Genomic DNA, 17,179 nt, shown 5'->3' with positions numbered 1-17,179 from the left:
CTCAAAAGGTCAGGGAGATGGAGTGAAAGTGGCCCACGGGGGCTGGAACTATATGGGCACACAGACTGGAGCTGGCCCACACGTCTCGGGCACCTCGTATTGACCATACTGTGGAGTGGGCCTGCCACCAAGCCCAGACAGGGTCCTACCCGAAGTAGGTGTTCCCCCCTGCTCCTCTCTCGGCCCCTCCCTGAGGGTTCTTGCCCCTGTGGGGCCTGCATTTCTCTGCACCCCCGGGCCGCTCAGCGCACACTGGCTGTGGCCACTCTTCTCTTCGAGGTTCAGCGTTCCCTGTGCCATTCCCCACCAGCTCTCTTCTCCCCACAGTCAGTGGAGAACTGCGTCTGCATCATGCGGAACCTGTCCTACCACGTGCACAAGGAGGTGCCCGGGGCTGACAGGTACCAGGAGGCCGAGCCTGGGCCCCCGGGCAGTACTGCAGGCTCCCAGCACCGGAGGCGGGATGACGCTGGCTGCTTCGGTGGCAAGAAGGCCAAAGGTGTGTGGGTGGGACTGGGTACCACTCTAGAACCACTCCCTGCTGCCCCCCAGTGGGTGCGTGGGGAAGCAGGGCGCCAAGGAGGGTGCACCGCCCCAGGGTACCCATCCGACAGGCCCCACCTTTACCCCTCTGTCCTGTGGGGACCGCAGGGGAGGACAGGAGAGAACCCATGTGGTGGTTCTGACCGGTGCCTGGACCTTGTTCCTTAACTCCAGGGAGGGTTCTATGGGCCCAAGTTTGGGAAGTGCCAAAGCTGATGCTCCCTCCTGGCATTGGTAGAGCACACGAGACCCTCTGGAGCTCTGGGGAAGCTCTGAGGCTGCGCCCTGTCCCACCTGAATACCACCCCCACCTCCAGGGCAGGTTCCAACATTACCCTGCAGCTGCCAGGTGGATCCTCCCACCTTCACCTGTCCCACTTGTGTGGGCCTTTTCTAGTACACAGTCAGTGCCCTGTACTACTTGTGGGCACTCAGCGCCCCAAAATAGCTGGGGTGAGATTCCGTGTGCCACCGGCTCAAACCCAGGTGTGCAGTGGGAAGCTGAGACACCCTGGGCAGGCTCGGGGGGTGCTGCCTGCTCAGGCTCATCTCCTTTCTCCTGTGCTTCCTCCGGCCGCCCAGAGGACTGGTTCCATCAAGGTGAGTCCCTGTTTGTCCTGCCATCCAGGCCTGGCGGGTGCAGTGGGCACCAGGGAGGCACCCCCCACCCCTTGTTACTCAGGCAGGGCCTGCCAGCCTCAAAGCTCTGCCCCATCCCCAGGGCCTCCTCTGGGCAACCATCTCCATGACAACGGCAGGAATGTCAGCCCTGGATTGGTTTGGAGGCCAGAAGGCTGTTCTTCTGTAGCCTCAGCCTTTGCTCCCCAGGAAGGGCCAGTCCTAGAGCTGGAACTGGAGCAGAGCCAGTGTGGGCAGGGTCCGGGGATGTCCCTCCAGTGGGATGGGACATGTGTGGCTCAGGCTGGGACCGAATAAAGGCCCCCAGAGGCCAGGCAGGGTTAGGTCCCAGATCATCTAAACTCCGCTCTGCTGCCTTCCAGAGGAGGAGAAACTTCTTCATCGGCGGTGGGGAGGGCGGCTGGGAGGAGGTGGTGCAGGCGCTGAAGGATAAAAGTCGAGGCTGACAGGCACTAAGTGGCGCTGCTGTAGGGGCTTGGCCTGTGTGCAGAGTCTCTCCCGGTCTAGGTCCTAGACAGGGGGAGGTTTCCCATAGCCCTGCCTCACTGTATAGCCTGGCATGTCCCGTCCCTGGCAGCCACAAGGAGGCCACTGGGCATGTTTGCAGTGTAGCTCCCAGCACCTGATGGGAGATGAGCCCTGGCTGCCGGGGCAAGGCTGGGACAGCCCCAGGCCCACTGCCACCATTGCCCTCCCTGGGGCCGACCTGCCTACCTGAGCTAAGAATGCCTCTGCTCCTCCGGCCCCTGGGTGCCTCCTTCTAGACATGGGCGTGCTTTCTGGGCTCTGGGCGGGAAAGTGCTGTGCCCAGCCCTCCTGTCACACACCTGCCCCCCACAGGGTCCGCCTCATTGCCCACTGCTCTTCTGTTCCAGGGAAGAAGGATGGTGAGATGGACCGAAACTTCGACACGCTGGACCTGCCCAAGAGAACTGAGGCTGCCAAGGGTGAGTGAGTGGAGGTGGAGTCCAGGATCAGGACAGTCCAACCAGTGAAGCTCTGTGCAGGCCGAAAGGGCCCTGGGGATTCAACGGGGAAACAGGCCCACGGGTGTGGGCTTCCCCAGAAGACCAGCCAGGCCCTGGGCCCCTGCAGAGGATTTAGAGTCGGGGTCAATGCCACAGGTCACTTCAGGCCAGGTTGGGGGATGGAGAGGCCAGGCACTTGCTGGGTCACACAGCTCTGGAGTGAGGCCCTCAGAGAAGGGCAGGGCTGGCTGGCAGGGTGTTTAGTGCCAGCTGGGGGGCTCAGGTGTGCTCCGAGGGGTTTGGGTGCGGGGGGGTGCAGTCAGGTCCAGTTCAGAGGCTAGGCCAGGTCACCCTAATTCATGCAGGGGCAGAGTGGTTTGTGCCGCTAGTCCCCTGTCTGTTGGAGCCCTCCTATGTGCTGGCATTAATGTGTGTGAAGGGAATGCAGCCTGAGTCAGAGAGAGAGAGACCCCAGGCTGCAGCCCACCCTGTGAGCCCAGACGCTCCCGAGCAGAATGGAGGGGACCCACCACAGGAGGCATCAGGGAGCATCACAGGCTGAGGAATCAGCCTGAGCCAACACCTGAGAGGCAACGTGTTTGGGGAACCCGAAGCCTAGCCAGGCTAGAGTGGGGGGAGCCTGGGGCATGAGGACTAGAGAGGGGGTGACGGCATGTGAATGGAGGGGACAGGGAGGTGATGTCCAGGAACAGGCAGAAAAGCTGCCTCCGAAAGCTGCTCCGCCCCTCATCTCCGGGAGACCTTAGGGAAGCACTGTTGCCAGGCCTGGACCTCTTGGGGGATGGGCCCTGTTGCTAAGGGCAGGCCCCTGGTAACACTGCCTCAGTTATATATGGGAGCTGAGCCCTGTTGCTAGGGAAGGCAGGTCTTTTTGCTAGGCCCCACCCTCCAGTTGCAGAGCCTCTGTTAGCTACCAGGAGGGTGGGCCTTGTTGCTAGGGAGTTTGAGTCCTGTTAGGAGAGAGGCCCTGGTTGCCACCTTCACCCCACGATAGGCCTCCTGGATCCCCTGGTTGCCAGGCAGGTCTAATCCCATTTCTTCGGCTGCAAGGTCAGGAGAAGAACAGCATCTCCCAAGCCCCCTGCGTCTTCACTGAGCCTCTGTTTGTTCCTCCATGAAGTGGGACTGCTCTTTCTCTTGGGTGGCCATGCCATCGTTAAACACTCCCCGACTGCACTACACCCATCCGTGGGTCCCAAGTGACTCTTGCCCTGGGAGGAGGAGGGAGAGGTGGTGACGTAGAGAAGCCTGGGTGATTAGAGGCAGCTGGTGCTCTGCCTGCAGGCTTTGAGCTGCTGTACCAGCCCGAGGTGGTACGTCTCTACCTCTCCCTCCTCACGGAGAGCCGGAACTTCAACACCCTGGAGGCTGCAGCCGGTGCCCTGCAGAACCTCAGTGCTGGCAACTGGATGGTGAGGGCCCACATCTGGCAGGGAGGGGACGGAAAGGGAATCCCAGGCATCCCTGTTGCTGCCTGCCCCTGCCTTTGCCCAGGCTGGGGGGAAGGGAGGAGACACTGTACCTCCCCAAGGTCAGGGAGGCTCGGGGCGCTAGGGCTGCAAGCAGTGTGCTCTGGGTGACGCGTGTGCGGGCATCTAGGGGAGGTGGGGTTGTGTGGCTGGAGCAGGGCTTTGTCGGGAGGACAGCCCAGGTGAAGGGAGGGGTCAGGGCTCGGGTGGGAGAGTGTCCCTCGCGTGTGGCGGTACAACTCTGCCTGCTGAGTGTGCTGCGCCTCCCTGTGCCGCAGTGGGCCACGTACATTCGTGCCACCGTGCGCAAGGAGCGCGGGCTGCCGGTGCTGGTGGAACTGCTGCAGTCTGAGACCGACAAGGTGGTGCGCGCTGTTGCCATCGCTTTGCGCAACCTTTCGCTGGACCGACGCAACAAGGACCTTATTGGTGAGGACGCAGGCGAGGCTGAGCCTGGATTCGAACCCGGTGGGTGGCTCTGGGGGTCCTGCTGCAGGGGCTGAGGGACCAGCGATCAGGGGCCTGGCCTTCCCTGCATCTCTCTGTCCCGGCTTCTGGAGCTCCAGCCTTCCCCACCCTGTATGAGCCTAGCCCCCTACCCGGGCTCCCCCCTCCTGAATCCCCCTTCTCCCCACAGGGGTGGGCAGAGGCGTGTCCTAACACCCGACCCTGCCCCTCAGGGAGCTACGCCATGGCTGAGCTGGTGCGGAATGTGCGCAATGCGCAGGCTCCAGCACGACCCGGGGCCCACTTGGAGGAGGACACGGTGGTGGCTGTGCTCAACACCATCCACGAGATTGTGTCGGACAGCCTGGACAACGCACGCTCGCTGCTGCAGGCCCGTGGTGTGCCGGCGCTGGTGGCCCTTGGTGCCTCCAGGTGGGTAGGGGTGTGGGGGAGGGGAGTCCGTGGGTGGGAGTGGACACTGACCCCGTCCTGGGCCTGGCCACAGCCAATCAGTGCGAGAGGCGAAGGCCGCGTCCCACGTGCTGCAGACAGTGTGGAGCTACAAGGAGCTACGTGGTGCCCTGCAGAAGGATGGCTGGACCAAGACACGCTTCCAGGTATGGCCTGCGCAGCCTTTCCTTTCTCACTTTGCCAGGCTGGTTCCCCTGCCGCAGTGCCCCTGACCCCTCCCCTGCCTGTTTTGTGCTCTCTCTCTGCTAGTCTGCTGCCACTAATGCCAAGGGGCCCAAGGCAGCACTGAGTTCTGGAGGCTTTGATGACAGCACACTGCCGCTGGTGGACAAGAGCCTCGGTGAGTACTGGGTGGGGTTGGGGGGTATCAGAACCCATCCCTGAGGTTCAGGAGTAGCCCCTCCACCCAGTGCATTGATGGCAACAAGGCCGGTGAGGACTGGAGGAGGGAAGCCGGCCTTCTCACAGAAAAATGGCCCCAGGGTAGTCCCTTCCTCTGTTTGCAGCCTTCTGCGTCCTCCCTACCCATGGTGTCCACATTGGTGCCAAGTTGGGGGTATGTGGGTGCCAGTGGTCAGTGACTTGGGAGAAGGGTGCAAAGGTGTTAGTGACAAAGGGTATCGAGGGTCTCTGAGGCCAGCCCTGCCATGGGGGGTGTATCTGCCCTGGTCCCCCCACTGCTGCTTGCAGCCAGCCAGCAGCTTGCTTGTGCTTTGCAGATGGCGAGAAGCCAGGCAGCCGGGACGTGATCCCTATGGAGGCCCTTGGCCCAGGTGTGGACAGGTGCCTGTTTTCCGGTGGGGAGGGGGGTGCCTGAGACGGGCCGGGTGGCTTTGCCATGTGCACGCATGCATGTGTGTGTGTGTGTGTGTGTGTGGTGCTGGGAAGGGCTTCTCACGAGGCGCTGGTTGGAAAAGAGATTTGGTTTAGGGGTGCTCAGGGAGTGAGGGGTGGGGCAGCCAGGCAGAGGTCAGTGCCCAGCTAAGGTCTCTAGTCTGTCAGCTGAGGGGAGGCTGGAGGGGCCTGAGCTGGCAGGGGGGAGCAGGTGAGCCCCCGCAAGGCCTGAGCTGCTTGAGCAGGGGATGGTGAGAGCTGGGGGAGGGGCTATAAGAAGACCTGTCCTGGGCTTCCAGGGTGATGCTGGGGCAGGGCAGGTAAGTGCCCTTCTCCAGATGCACCCTGCCCTGGGGGCCCCCTGTCTGGGCCAAGAGGGAACTCTGCTCCTGTGGGGCCTGCCCCTCAGAATTCCTCTTGTGTGCCCACAGATGGATATACTACAGTAGACCAGAGGGAGTGGAGGGCTCGAGGCAGTGCCCCTGTGGGGGACATCTCTGAGAAGGAGCCTTTAAAAGTGAGTGGCTGTGGGCAGGTGCCCAGGGAGGTAGCATGTGTAGTGGTTGCCTGGACAGGGGCTCAGGCAGGTAGTCTGGGCCTTGAGGCCCACCTGGAGTGGGGCTCACCTATAGGGCCGCTGGGCTGGGAGACAGAGCCCAGGGAGTGGCCCCTCCACTGTAGGAACCTCACATCAGAGTCAGTCTGTGGGCGCACGTGGTTTGAAGCTCACACTTATTGGGAGGGAGGGGGCACATCACTGAGGGCCCTGCCCAGCACAGGGCACAGGGCCCCCAGAATCTGATCAAGTGTGTCTGCACCCTACCCTGCCTGTGTGCGTGGGCAAGGACCCCTCATGGTCCCACTTCCAGGGCAGCACCTGCCACCTGTTCTGTGCCAACCCCCAGGCATTGGCACAGGCCTCGGTGCATTCACTCGTCCCTCTGCATCTGTGTGAGCCACATTAACTCGGCTCCCCTCCGCCCCAGCCCTCCCCTCCTGCGCACCAGCATGGGCCCTGCCCCACTGACCAGCCCAGCGCCCACAGTCAGCTCTGACTAACCTACTCTGTTCTGCCTCTAACATCTGCCTGCCCACCGCCCATCTGCTGCAGCCTGACCCCAGCAGGAAGGCTCCTCCGGGGCCCAGCCGGCCCGCGGTCAGGCTGGTGGACGCTGTGGGGGACGCTAAGCCTCAGCCCGTTGACTCCTGGGTCTAGCTTGCATGCCTGGTACGTTCTCACCTCTGGTTGTTTGTCCAACTGTTTCCCGTTCTCTGGGCAGAGGGTTTGTGCATCGCTGCTGGCTGCATGCTCTGTTCTCCCTGTGTGCTCCCTGGTGGGACCCCTCCCTGCTCTACCACCTGGAGCCCAGCTGCCTGAATGCCCTTCTCAGGGAAGGATAAGCCAAGTCAGGGCCCTGAGGAGATGGGACCAGAGCAGGGATGGCCCCCACCCCTTCAAATACCCCAGCCCCTGAAGACCAGCGAGTTGGGACTGACCCTGGTGCTGAGATCCTCAGGGTCTGCCCACACTGCCTGCGGCACCCGCCTGTGTATACGCCTCCACCCACCTAGTCTGTGGAGGCAGCCTCCCACCCTTGGGCCACTCTGCTCAGCCTTCCCCTCCCTCCTCAGGGCCTGGGCCCAGCCTTTCATTCTTAGGGATCTGATCGTGGGAAGAAGGGAACTCCAGGGCCGGCCTGCACAGACCCTGCGTGGAGCTTGGAGCCCCCTGGTGGCAGGGCTTGGCAGCGCCTCTGCACCAGATCCAAGGCTGGACTTTCTGGACCTGCCTACCTTCCCACCCCGTGGCTCCCTCCCTCCTAACTCCCTAGACAGAGTTAGCTGTTTACTGACATGGTGCTGTGTGCATGGTGCTGTGTGTGAGTGAGAGAGAAGGCTGACGGGGCTGTAGGGCAGGGCTGCCCCAGGGAGGCAGCAGCAGAGGGGGCCTGGCTTTGCTCTGGGACCAGAGGAATAGGAGAGAGTAGCCCTGTATAGGCAGTGCCCCAGGAGAGTGAGGCAGCTGGCCCTGGGGACAGGCAGCTGGGTCGGGAGGGGGCTCAGAAGGAGTTTGACTCTGGAGGGTAGAGGGGATCCCCTGGGTTCCGACTCCCACCCTGTGTGGCAGGCCAACCACCTGGGGGGGCTAACAACCAAGAAAGGATTGGAGACAGTGAAATGGGGGCCAGGCTGTCCTTGCCCCCACCCTGCCATTAGACGTGTGGAACCCCAGTGCAGTGGGGGGCTTCCTGAGTGGCACTGGCCCTGGTGTGGCTTCGGCACCCTGTCTGCCGGAGCCCCGGGGCCTGACGGCTCCAGGATGGACCCTCAGCAGCAGCAGGGGACTGCCGCTCAGTGCCTGCTGTTTGTGACTTCAAAACAGAAGAAAAACACTGACAAAAAGCATTAAAAACAAAACCAAAATAAGACTGTATTGGTAAACATGTACATTTTTGTAAGAAAATTTAAAAATTAAAAAAAGCAACAAAGGAACTTCTTTCCTGGCTGGGACCTTTTGCCACAAGCTGATCACTCCTCCGTTTCCCAGGTGGGGGATTGGGGGTGGGGGGAAGGTGGCCCCAAGTGTCCAGCGGGAGCTCAGCTCTCAGGACCCATCGGTGTTTCCTACACACGTCCTTCCAGACTCACTTCAATCCTCTTTCTATGTACAAAGAGGAGTGGGCTTGCTCCTGGGCGGTCACCTGGGCCCGGAGCCCCAGAGTGGTGTCCTGGCCAGAGACTCCTCTGGGCAGAGGGGTGGGCTCATCCGGGAGAAGGCATCCCTGGGAGCCTCTGAGGTGACCAGAGGCCCAGACACTCTGGGGGTTGGGGTTGCAGGGGCAGGGTTGGGGCTGGGGGCAGTAAGGGGTTCAGCAGAAGCAAACCAACTCCATCTCACCAGCTGTGCGGCCCGGCCTGCCCCCACTGTCTCTTCCATAAACAAGGCTGAATGGGGCTGGGGAAGGTGCCTCCACTCAGTGCCACACAGGGGCCAGGTGCTGGAGAGACTGTGCCTGGCCCTGCTGTAGGGCTGAGTCCCCCACCCCCCTCAACACCTGCTTGCTCAGGGATGGCTGTGAAGGGGGACCAACTGCCCCGTTCTGGTTTCCCAGGTGAGACAGCCTCCAGCTGGGGATTTAGCCCAGCTGGGAGCTATCCCTGTGGGCCTGTGGCAGGTGTCCTCAGTCTGGCCACTGGAGGAGTGTACTGGGGCTGGGAGCCCCCAGGGGACACAGGCAATATTAGCACTCGGTCAAGGTCAAGGGGAGTGCCATGTGCTTGGCGCTGAAGTGGAGGCCACCAGGGGGAAGGAGCAGTGCAGTGGTTGAAAAGAAACACAAAGTCGACCTCTTATATCCAAATATCTATTTAGATCTTTAATTACTAATTTAGTATTTTTAAAAAGATTTTATTTGTTTGTTTATTTATTTAGAGAGGGAAGGGAGGGAGAAAGAGAGAGAGAAACATCAATGTGCGGTTGCTGGGGGCCATGGCCTGCAACTCAGGCATGTGCCCTGAGTGGGAATTGAACCTGCAACACTTTGGTTCGCAGCTCACGCTCAATCCACTGAGCTACACCAGCCAGGGCTTAATTTAGTATTTTTAATCATTATATTAGTACATGAGATTATTAACAGTCAACCAATTTTAGTGAAGTTACATTTCATTGAAGAGAAGAATCTCAGAAGAATCAAAGAACTCAAAAGAAGAATCAAAGGTGTGTTGTATTGTTGGTCACAGTGCTGTCACCATGGCAGTGCTGCCACCTGGTGATTGCAAGGCTTGAGGACAGACAGTGCACAGCCCAGGTTTCTAGAGGTTCCTGGGAACCACTCCCTGTGCCCAGAGACCTGGGACCTGGCCGTGTAAGAAACCCTACGGGAATGCTGGTGGGGCTGAGTGGCAGGGTCATGGGCACCAGCTACCCTGTGCGCAGAGGGGCCAGTGGGGGCTGGCAGCGCACCCATCACACCTACGCTTCATAACCAGACCCAGGGCAGGTAGGAAATCAAGGCCGTGCTGGGCTGCCCGGACCCATGTACACAGCCTTCTCCAGGCCATCCACCAACTCCGAGTACTCCAGGTAGGAAGAGAAGTGTGTGCACTCAAAGCGGCTGCTCCCACGCATGTATGCCAGAAACTCTGGTGCTCCTGGACGGATGACATTGTCAGCCAGCAACACCGTCCCCTTCCGTAGCAGGCCACATTTCTGCAGGGCACAAGACAAATTGGAGGGGAGAGGGTCAGGAGTGCCCAGCAAGCCTTCTCCAAACCAATAGGACAGGTGTACCTGGCCATGTGGGGGCTCCAGATGGGGGCCTGATGGCAGTGTTAGCCCCCCCACCAGCTCCTGGAGTCACATGGGTCCCTCTGCAGCCCCCATCTCCCTGGCAGTGACCACTGCGGCAAAGGGCTGTGCTGAGTGCAGGTCCCACCTCTAGAACCACAGCTCTGTGAGGAAGGGTCTTCCTCCATTCACTCCTGCATCCTTGGCCCTAGAACAGCCTGTGCTACACAACAGGTGCTCACTGAACACCAGCTCGGTGAGTGAAGAGGTGATGAGGGGGCCAGGATTCGAAGGGTCACAGTGCTAAGGCCAGCAGGTCCCTCATCACCTGGAGCCAAGAACATGTGGCTCCTGAGGGTGGTCACTGGAGGTACAATCGGTCCTGACCTACAGTGCTGGGGGGCAGAGGAGGGCAGATCTCCCCACCCACAAGCCTGCCCCTCAGGGATTCACTTTGGACGTCGCCACGCCCCGGGTTTGACATGCCCCATTCCATCGGTGACTGGCCCTGGGCAGCCAGCCACCATTCCCGATTCTTGGCTCTGCAAAGAGCAGCAGGACACAGCCTAGGTCGCCCAGCAACCACGGTCTCTGAGCTGCTGGAAGAGCTGCTTAGTTACGGGAAAGAGTAGAATGAGGAGCCTTAAGAGGAAATGTTTACCTCGGGGGAGAGAGACTAGGGCAGGGGTCACCCCAACTTGCCTCGTCTCCTAGATTTGACTTTGGAAGCACAGAAAAAATTTTTTATTCACATAATCACAACAGTTAATAAAAAAAAAAGCAATTCCAAACTCGAAAAACAAAGGCGAACATGTGACCCAGGTGGGTCTGACATTACCCACGGGCCCACCTGCATGGGGCATCTCCAAGTGACTGAAAGTCGTAGGGCTGTAACTCACCCCTCCAGGCTGTGAGCCCTAGGACAGAGTCTTACCGCAGCCTCGGCCCTCCCGGTGGGGGCTGCGGCCACTTCCAGCCTGTGGGCTGTGAGGAAAGCCAAGGGCCCTCCCACCAGAGCTTCGGAAAACATGCAACTGTGAGCTCAACGAGGCTGGGACAACCCGTGAGACAGAATCTGAGCAGGAAGTGTCATTATGAATCATGGAGTGTTTTCTCTTAGGAAAAAAAAAACTTTCTAGCAATATTGCCTAAAAAGACCAAACTGAGAGTAGCCCGGGAAGAGAGGCCCCTGGAGGGCAGCTCAGGTGTGGGGCAGGGAGCGCACAGGCGAGCTGGGAGTGGGGCTGCTGTCGCACAGGGTCACGCTGAAGGACCCAGGGCACGCCACTGGCCGCAGGTGGGGCTGTCGGTGAGTTGAAAGACACCAGACACAAAACCATCTAGTTAATGAGGAAAGAAGGCACTAAAGGAAGAAAACTTTGGCCACCTTAGAAGGGTGCTAGGGCCCAGCCATCCCTGAGGAAGCTGGACATCAGGGAGAAGAAGGCGGTACTAGCACTGCCCTTCCGGACACCAAGCACCTCCTGAGGGAGGACGTGGGCCCCCTGGAGACCTCTGGCCAGAAGCCCGCAGAGCCTGAGCAAGCCTGTGGCGCTCATTCCCGAAGGGAGGAAACGCCGTTCAGAGGACTAGGGTGCCATCGGCCTCCCAGAGGTGGGTGTGGGCTGGGTTAGCCGCTGGCTTCTAACAAAGGGTGCAGCTTCCAAAACTGGGTGTGGCTTCTGAAACTGGGTCACACACAGCACCCAGCCCTCAACGCTCCTTCTGTCTATCTCTAGCTCTCTCTTGCCTCTGGCTACGGGGAAAGCTAAGTGAGCTAGCACGTGGTGAGGACACTTCAAGCAGCCCTGCAGAGATGCCCATGTGACAAGGGACTGAGGCCTCCTCAAAGTGGCCATTCAACTTTGAACTGCCACCCGCCCCTGCCACCCCTTACTCCCAGCGGAGGGCAGGGGCAGCCGGCCCTGACCCAGCACAAGCCAGAGACCTGCAGAACCACAGGTGCGGGGCTGCAGAACACTCGCTTAAGTATGGCCACTCCTGCGTGTGACTTCTCTTCTCTTGAGGGAATGGCCAGCACTGAGCAAGGGCACGGAGAAAACCATCAGCTTCCTAGTTACTGAGAGGCAGTATCTGCCACTTTTCTGTAATAATTATCACACACACCAAAGCTGCTAGAACCCTCCTCACTCTCTGTGATACAGGCCCAGCTGGGCTGGCCACCTGCTTCCCCCTCCTAATACCCAATGCTCAGGTTCACGCTCCTCTGCCTGGTGGAGCTTCCCGGGCCCAGGCATGCTCCCCGTACTTGCCCCACACCTGCCCCACAGGTCTTCTTATCATCTCCCCACCGACCACCAGCCTTGGCCAACACAGGTGACCAGCCCAACTTCTGGTCCCCAAGTGCCCTCCCAGCGCTCCTGCCTCCCTGAGGTTCCTGCTGCCTGCACCAAACCCCCCCTCCCCACTCTCCACACGAGCAGCAGGGGTCTTGCCCTAAGACAAGTCTCACCTCATCCTCAAGTGCTTAGAGTCCTCATGCCCCTCCTCCCCCATGTGGCATTTGAGGCCCTCCACACAGAGCCCTGGCCCACTGCCCCGAATAGGCCCGATCCTGGAACATTCTGTGCCCTTTCACACCCACCAGAACCACTGGGTCTGATGTGCTGCCCAGCCTTCAGCCATGCCTCCTATGCTCTCAGTCCCTCTGCACCGGGCAGAGTATCTGGCCCGTGGGGGAGCACAGGGCAGATAATGTGGGACAGCTGCAGGATGGCCCTTGGACAGGGAGGTTGGGGTGGGACAGAGCATCCCAAGCCCTCCATGAGGGCCAAGGAGCTGCTAAGTGTCCCCTTGACTGCCAGGAGGGACAAGGCAGTGGTTATTCATATTAAGCTCCATGTGTCAGCTCATTACAGGCCCCACGCTCCACCCTCCTGACACAAGGCAGCCCCATTGGTCACCACTTGGTGCTGGCTGAGCAGCTGGCACCAAGGGCTGGGACAGTCTGGGGGTGGGGAGTGGGGGTGTTGCACAACAAGGGGCCTCAGGAGGGAGGAGGGCAGGAGAGGCCCATTTCCCTAACCAGCACCAGCGTGCAGTTGGGGGAGCCAGCGCAGCCACTAGCCTGCTTCCCTCTTGCTCCCTGCCCCGTGCGCTCTCGGATCAGAACGTCTGGTCCACAGGCTCACCCACCCTGCTATCCTGGAGGGGCTGCTCAGAACCCCTTTCCCCCGGTCTCCCAGTCTCCATCCTGCATCAGGGCTGCCTGCAGTCCCCTGTGTTCCTTGGGCCACCTGTGACCCTCAGGGCCACCCTTGGCAGGGCTTGGCTGGAGCACCTGGCTCTCGGAGAGGCTGAGGCCCACCAGCCGGGCAGCCCCTGTGGCAGCAGCCAGCCCATCCTGGTCAGGCCGCGCAGCTCACCTCCAGGAGCAGTGTGTCTGGCAGGTACCGGTCCTTCCAGTGGTCAAGGAAGACCATGTCCAGCGTGTCCACATCATATTTCTTCTTCAGCTGGGGGATGATGTCCTGGGACGCCCCGACAATGACGGTCACCTGCAACAGGGCTCCGTCAGTGCCGGTGCCCAAGCAGTCGGAGACCACCAGCCTGGGCACCCAGGCGAGTGTCCGCCGACAGTGTCTCTGGGGTTCTGGCGAGATGAGTCTCCATTCTGCCCCCTCCCTCTGAGGGGTGCCCTGCTCTGTGGAACTGAGCAGCAAGAACACCCCCACAGAGCTGCGGGGGGTTCCATGAGACCTGGCCCAGGAGGCTCTGTGGGCCTGGCTACAACAGGATAAATGTGGCCTTGAACCATGCGGGGCAGGCCCCGGGCCCTCTACCTCCCACCCACCCACACCCGGCCCTGTCAGTGTCCATATTTGTCACTGGGGGATGCGTCAAACCCTGTCCTGCAGGCCTGCAAACTCCAGCATCTGCTGGGTGATGGCGGCGTAGTCAGGGTTGAGCTCGATGGTGAGCAGGCGGGCGCTGGGTGGCAGTAGGCGGGCCATCCGCACGGCCGAGTAGCCGCAATAGGCCCCCAGCTCCAGCAACGTGGAGGGGCGCTGCTCCTGCACCACTGTGTCCATGATCAGGCCTTTGAGGGCGGGAAGAGAGGATGAGTGCAGGCAGGAGGAGACCTGCTCCCAGTCCTGGCTCTGTTCCTTCTGGCTGAGCAACAGCTCCTCCCAATGCCTGGCCCCCAATCCTCCCCCAAGGCCATGGTCCCACCATACACCCCCAGCCCCCCACTAGCTTGCAGAGGCCCCTTAGGCCTCTGTGCCTTTCCACACACCAGTCCCTCCTTTTCCGTGGTCCCTGGCTGACTACTACCTGTCCTAATCCAGAGTGGCCCTCCGTGGGAGCCCCCATTCCTTCCTGCCCATGGGCCACACTCAGGGTCTGCCTAGCTTCCTTGAGCTGAACACTTTGAAGGGCTCTGAGGGGGCTGGACAGTGGCTGTCACATCTGTCCCCAGGGCTGGACTTTAGGGAGGCAGCACAGCACATGCCTGTGCCCATGCTGGAGTACCAAGGTCAGAAGACAGCCCAGGGAAGGGCCCAGCACCCGAGATGGGCAGAACCCAAAGGGCTCTTTGCACCCCCATGCCTGACCAGGACACCCAGGAACCCACGGCCCACCTTGCACCAGCCCCACTCCGAGAAATGGCATGTGAGTACGCCTGCAAGGAGCCCCTGGTGTCCCTCTAACATTGGCTGTTGGTCTGGGAGTGGGGGCTGAACAGTGACCTCCTGGGCAGTTTATCAAATGTCCCTCTACATGGGGTCTCTGCACAGCCTTTGCTCCTGGCTGGGCAGATGGCATGGCCCCCAGGGCTCCAGATAAGCCCCTACACCCCAACACTCAGAAATGGGGTGGTAATAGGCCCCTCTGGTCAAGGGGCTATGCTGCCTGGTGCGGCGTTCCCCATTCCTATATTCACTGCCTGCTGGCCAGGCCGCCCACCTTTCTTGTCACCCACGTTCATGGCCCATTCCTTCTGCGAGCAGTAGGTGTCGATGGTCTCCAGCACACTCTGCGGGTCCCCAGCCACAGCATGCTGCAGCACGTAGCGCAGGATGCGCTGCTCCTTGCTGTCACCCATGAGCCAGTTGTTGATGGGCTGCAAGACCCACTCGTTCCAGATGACAAAAGGCAACAAACTGTGGTGTCGCAGGAAGAGCAGCAGGGCCAGTAGCGCCAGGCACAATAAAACTATCAACAGCAGGGGTAGTAGGCCTTCCAGCATCTGAAACACGGTAGGGGTTGGGTCCGGGAGGAGGGGAGAGGAGGAGGAAAGGAAGTCAGAGGAGGGAAGCCAGCTCCAGGGCTTTGTGACTGGCCAGGCCCCTTGGGCTCACCTGTCCTCCTCGCTCACCTGCTTTCTCCTTGGTTTGGTGGTGCTACCATTGGTACCCCTTATGCTGATGGGGGCCCAAGGTTCCAAAGGTCAACCAAGTGCCCCAGCACATGCCCGTGCCTATGCTGGAGTCCAGATGTCAGGAGGCAGCCCGGGGAAGGGCCCAGTGCCTGGACCGGGCAGAACCCAAGGAGAACATCAGCCCAACCCTCCTGCAAATAGCTTCCAGCTAGGACTGAATCCTCAGGCACACAGAGCAAGTGTGTGTCTGACAGCTCTGCCTGGGAGCCTGCTGGTCACTTTCCCTGACCCAAGGATGTAAAATGCACCCGAAGATACATTTATTGATTTTAGAGAGAGGAAGGGAGAAAGAGAAAAAGGAAGGGAGAGAGAGAAACATGGATATGAAAGAGAAACATTGATTGGTTGCCTATCTTAAGCGCCTTGACCAGGGATCGAACCCATGACTTAGGTATGTGCCCTGACTGGGGATCGAACCAGCAACCTTTTGGTAGAGAAGACGATGCTCTAACCAACTGACCCAGCCAAGGCATGGGTCTATCTCTTGACAAGGAAGGCCAGCCCTGCCACCTGCACCACAATGTGAGTAAGACGTGCCAGCTGTATCAGCCACTACAGGTATGGCATGACCTCCCCCCCTCACCCCCTTTAGGCAGGTAGCTCAGGACCCAGTCGTGTGGAGCTGGGGCCAGGGCCCTTGGAGTCAGGGCAAGGCTGTCAGCCCAGAGAAGAGTTCCAAAGAGTTAGGAACCTAATTTCCATAAGTGCTAGTTAGTGAATCCAGGGGGTATTACATGGACCACCCCCCACCCCCCACTCTGCTTTTTGTAATTTTTCACTTCAATGACTCTCTCAAGCTCCCACCCCTCTGGCCTGCCCCCTCCCACCTCAATCTCCCTTTTAAAACACCCAGTTGCCTCTGAGCAAATCAAGCTCTTTTCCCTACTGTCGGTAGTTACTGAATAAACTCTGTTCTCACCGCTTCAGCTAGTTTCTGGCTGCATGGACCCACGACACCACTATCCTCACAGGACCTGCAGTGCCCCTCGGAACTCCTTTAGGGGTTGGGAGGCAGCAGGCACTCAGGGAAGCTCAGTCTCAGGCAAAGGACACAAAAGCCTCTGGCTGGAAAAACCATGGAAGTTAGCTAGTCAGGCCTGGGGTGACTGCCCGTTTCTCTACAGTGGCAGAGCCAGGGAGGAGGTGGGGCGTGGGGAGTCGGGGAGTATAATGAGACCACACCCCCTGGATCCAGTCCTGAGGGGTCTTGGGCTACTGTCATTGCCTCCCTGGTGGGAAAGCCATTCCCCTGAAAGGAAAGGCCTGCGGGTACCCCAAGGCCTTCCACAGGGAACCTGTTGGGGGTATTACTGAGGGCCTCTGGGCCTGGGCCCCAAGATGGCTCCACAATGCTCCCACGCCCAAGGTTCTGATCCCAGCTCAAAGACAAGTGTGATTCACTCACCGTGAGGGACGAGTCTCTGCAATCCAATCACAAGGTCAAAGTCCTCCCCCCACAGACTGGCCCCTGCCCTAGGAGTCTGGGTCCCCACGCGAAGTGGGATACCCCACCCCGGTCTGCACCCCTATCCCCAAGTCGGATCTCGCCACACAGGCACAGAGGTCGCACTTCCTCAGTCAAGTCTGGTTCCTCTTCTCCCAACTCCTGTGCAGAGACCCCCACCCACGGTCGGACCCCATCTTCTGGGTCCGTATTCCCCACCCCTCCAACCAAATCCCTACCTCCAGGTCCACAGACTGCTACCCCAGGTCGGAATCCTCCCGCTCCGGGACGGATCCCAGCAGTAGGTCTGATCTCTTCCCGGGTGGAGCCTTGCAGCCCGAGCGCGCACTCGCCTTGCCCTGGCAGCCAGCCGGACACCCGGGCCGGCGCAGGCAGCGCGGCGGGCAGCCCAGCCGCCGAGGCCCCGATGGCAGCGATGGCGGTTCGAGCGGCGGCGCTTTGGGGAGTCCCCGGGCGCTTCCAGTGGCGGATGCAGGCCTGGGCGGGTGGGGTGCGGAGCGCCTCGCGGGACACAGCAGGTAGGGCGGGGTCCGGCCCGGGCTGTTTGCCCGGGGGTTGTCCACGTGACGGTGTCCCCGCGTTCAGCAGTGTCAGCTAGGGCAAGGAGTCCTGCAGTTTCCAGCCACCCCC

General features: G+C 60.4%; 3 protein-coding genes across 19 annotated transcripts in view; 2 read left to right on the top strand and 1 right to left on the bottom strand.

The window, feature by feature from the left end:
- The window catches only part of ARVCF (ARVCF delta catenin family member), a 44,981-nt gene extending 37,092 nt beyond the window's left edge, over positions 1-7,889 (top strand). For 5 of the 11 annotated variants that reach the window (XM_036014114.1, XM_036014115.1, XM_028527487.2 and 2 more), the window contains 12 exons: positions 328-499; positions 1,126-1,143; positions 2,058-2,129; positions 3,456-3,583; positions 3,919-4,069; positions 4,321-4,519; positions 4,593-4,704; positions 4,808-4,898; positions 5,278-5,331; positions 5,824-5,909; positions 6,504-6,620; positions 7,025-7,889. In XM_036014114.1, the coding sequence (XP_035870007.1) occupies positions 328-499; positions 1,126-1,143; positions 2,058-2,129; positions 3,456-3,583; positions 3,919-4,069; positions 4,321-4,519; positions 4,593-4,704; positions 4,808-4,898; positions 5,278-5,331; positions 5,824-5,909; positions 6,504-6,608 (1,188 nt within the window). In that variant the 3' untranslated portion in view covers positions 6,609-6,620; positions 7,025-7,889. The remainder of the gene's footprint in view (positions 1-327; positions 500-1,125; positions 1,144-2,057; positions 2,130-3,455; positions 3,584-3,918; positions 4,070-4,320; positions 4,520-4,592; positions 4,705-4,807; positions 4,899-5,277; positions 5,332-5,823; positions 5,910-6,503; positions 6,621-7,024) is intronic. The other 6 variants (XM_028527488.2, XM_036014112.1, XM_028527491.2 and 3 more) reach the window with 3 other exon arrangements.
- Positions 7,890-9,086: 1,197 nt separating this feature from the next.
- COMT (catechol-O-methyltransferase) lies at positions 9,087-16,961 on the bottom strand. Of its 4 annotated transcripts, XM_036014123.1 has the most exons (7): positions 16,768-16,906; positions 16,004-16,149; positions 15,022-15,173; positions 14,610-14,915; positions 13,547-13,740; positions 13,067-13,198; positions 9,087-9,602 (listed from the first exon to the last, which is right to left on the bottom strand). In XM_036014123.1, the coding sequence occupies exons 4-7, from the start codon at positions 14,890-14,892 to the stop codon at positions 9,402-9,404; spliced, it is 810 nt and encodes a 269-aa protein (XP_035870016.1). In that variant the 5' UTR covers positions 14,893-14,915; positions 15,022-15,173; positions 16,004-16,149; positions 16,768-16,906; the 3' UTR covers positions 9,087-9,401. The 4 variants fall into 4 exon arrangements, with proteins under 4 accessions (XP_035870016.1, XP_035870017.1, XP_028384315.1 ...); XM_036014124.1 differs by lacking the exons at positions 15,022-15,173; positions 16,004-16,149 and having other exon boundaries at positions 14,610-14,892; positions 16,882-16,961; XM_028528514.2 differs by lacking the exons at positions 15,022-15,173; positions 16,004-16,149 and having other exon boundaries at positions 14,610-14,892; positions 16,768-16,916.
- The window catches only part of TXNRD2 (thioredoxin reductase 2), a 46,314-nt gene continuing 46,071 nt past the window's right edge, over positions 16,937-17,179 (top strand). For 3 of the 4 annotated variants that reach the window (XM_036014117.1, XM_036014116.1, XM_036014120.1), the window contains exon 1: positions 16,937-17,067. In XM_036014117.1, the coding sequence (XP_035870010.1) occupies positions 16,956-17,067 (112 nt within the window). In that variant the 5' untranslated portion in view covers positions 16,937-16,955. The remainder of the gene's footprint in view (positions 17,068-17,179) is intronic. The other variant, XM_036014121.1, reaches the window with a different exon arrangement.

This window comes from Phyllostomus discolor, chromosome 13 (assembly GCF_004126475.2).
Source record: "Phyllostomus discolor isolate MPI-MPIP mPhyDis1 chromosome 13, mPhyDis1.pri.v3, whole genome shotgun sequence".
NCBI lineage: Eukaryota > Metazoa > Chordata > Mammalia > Chiroptera > Phyllostomidae > Phyllostomus > Phyllostomus discolor.
This window is presented reverse-complemented; position numbering and strand designations above follow the sequence as displayed.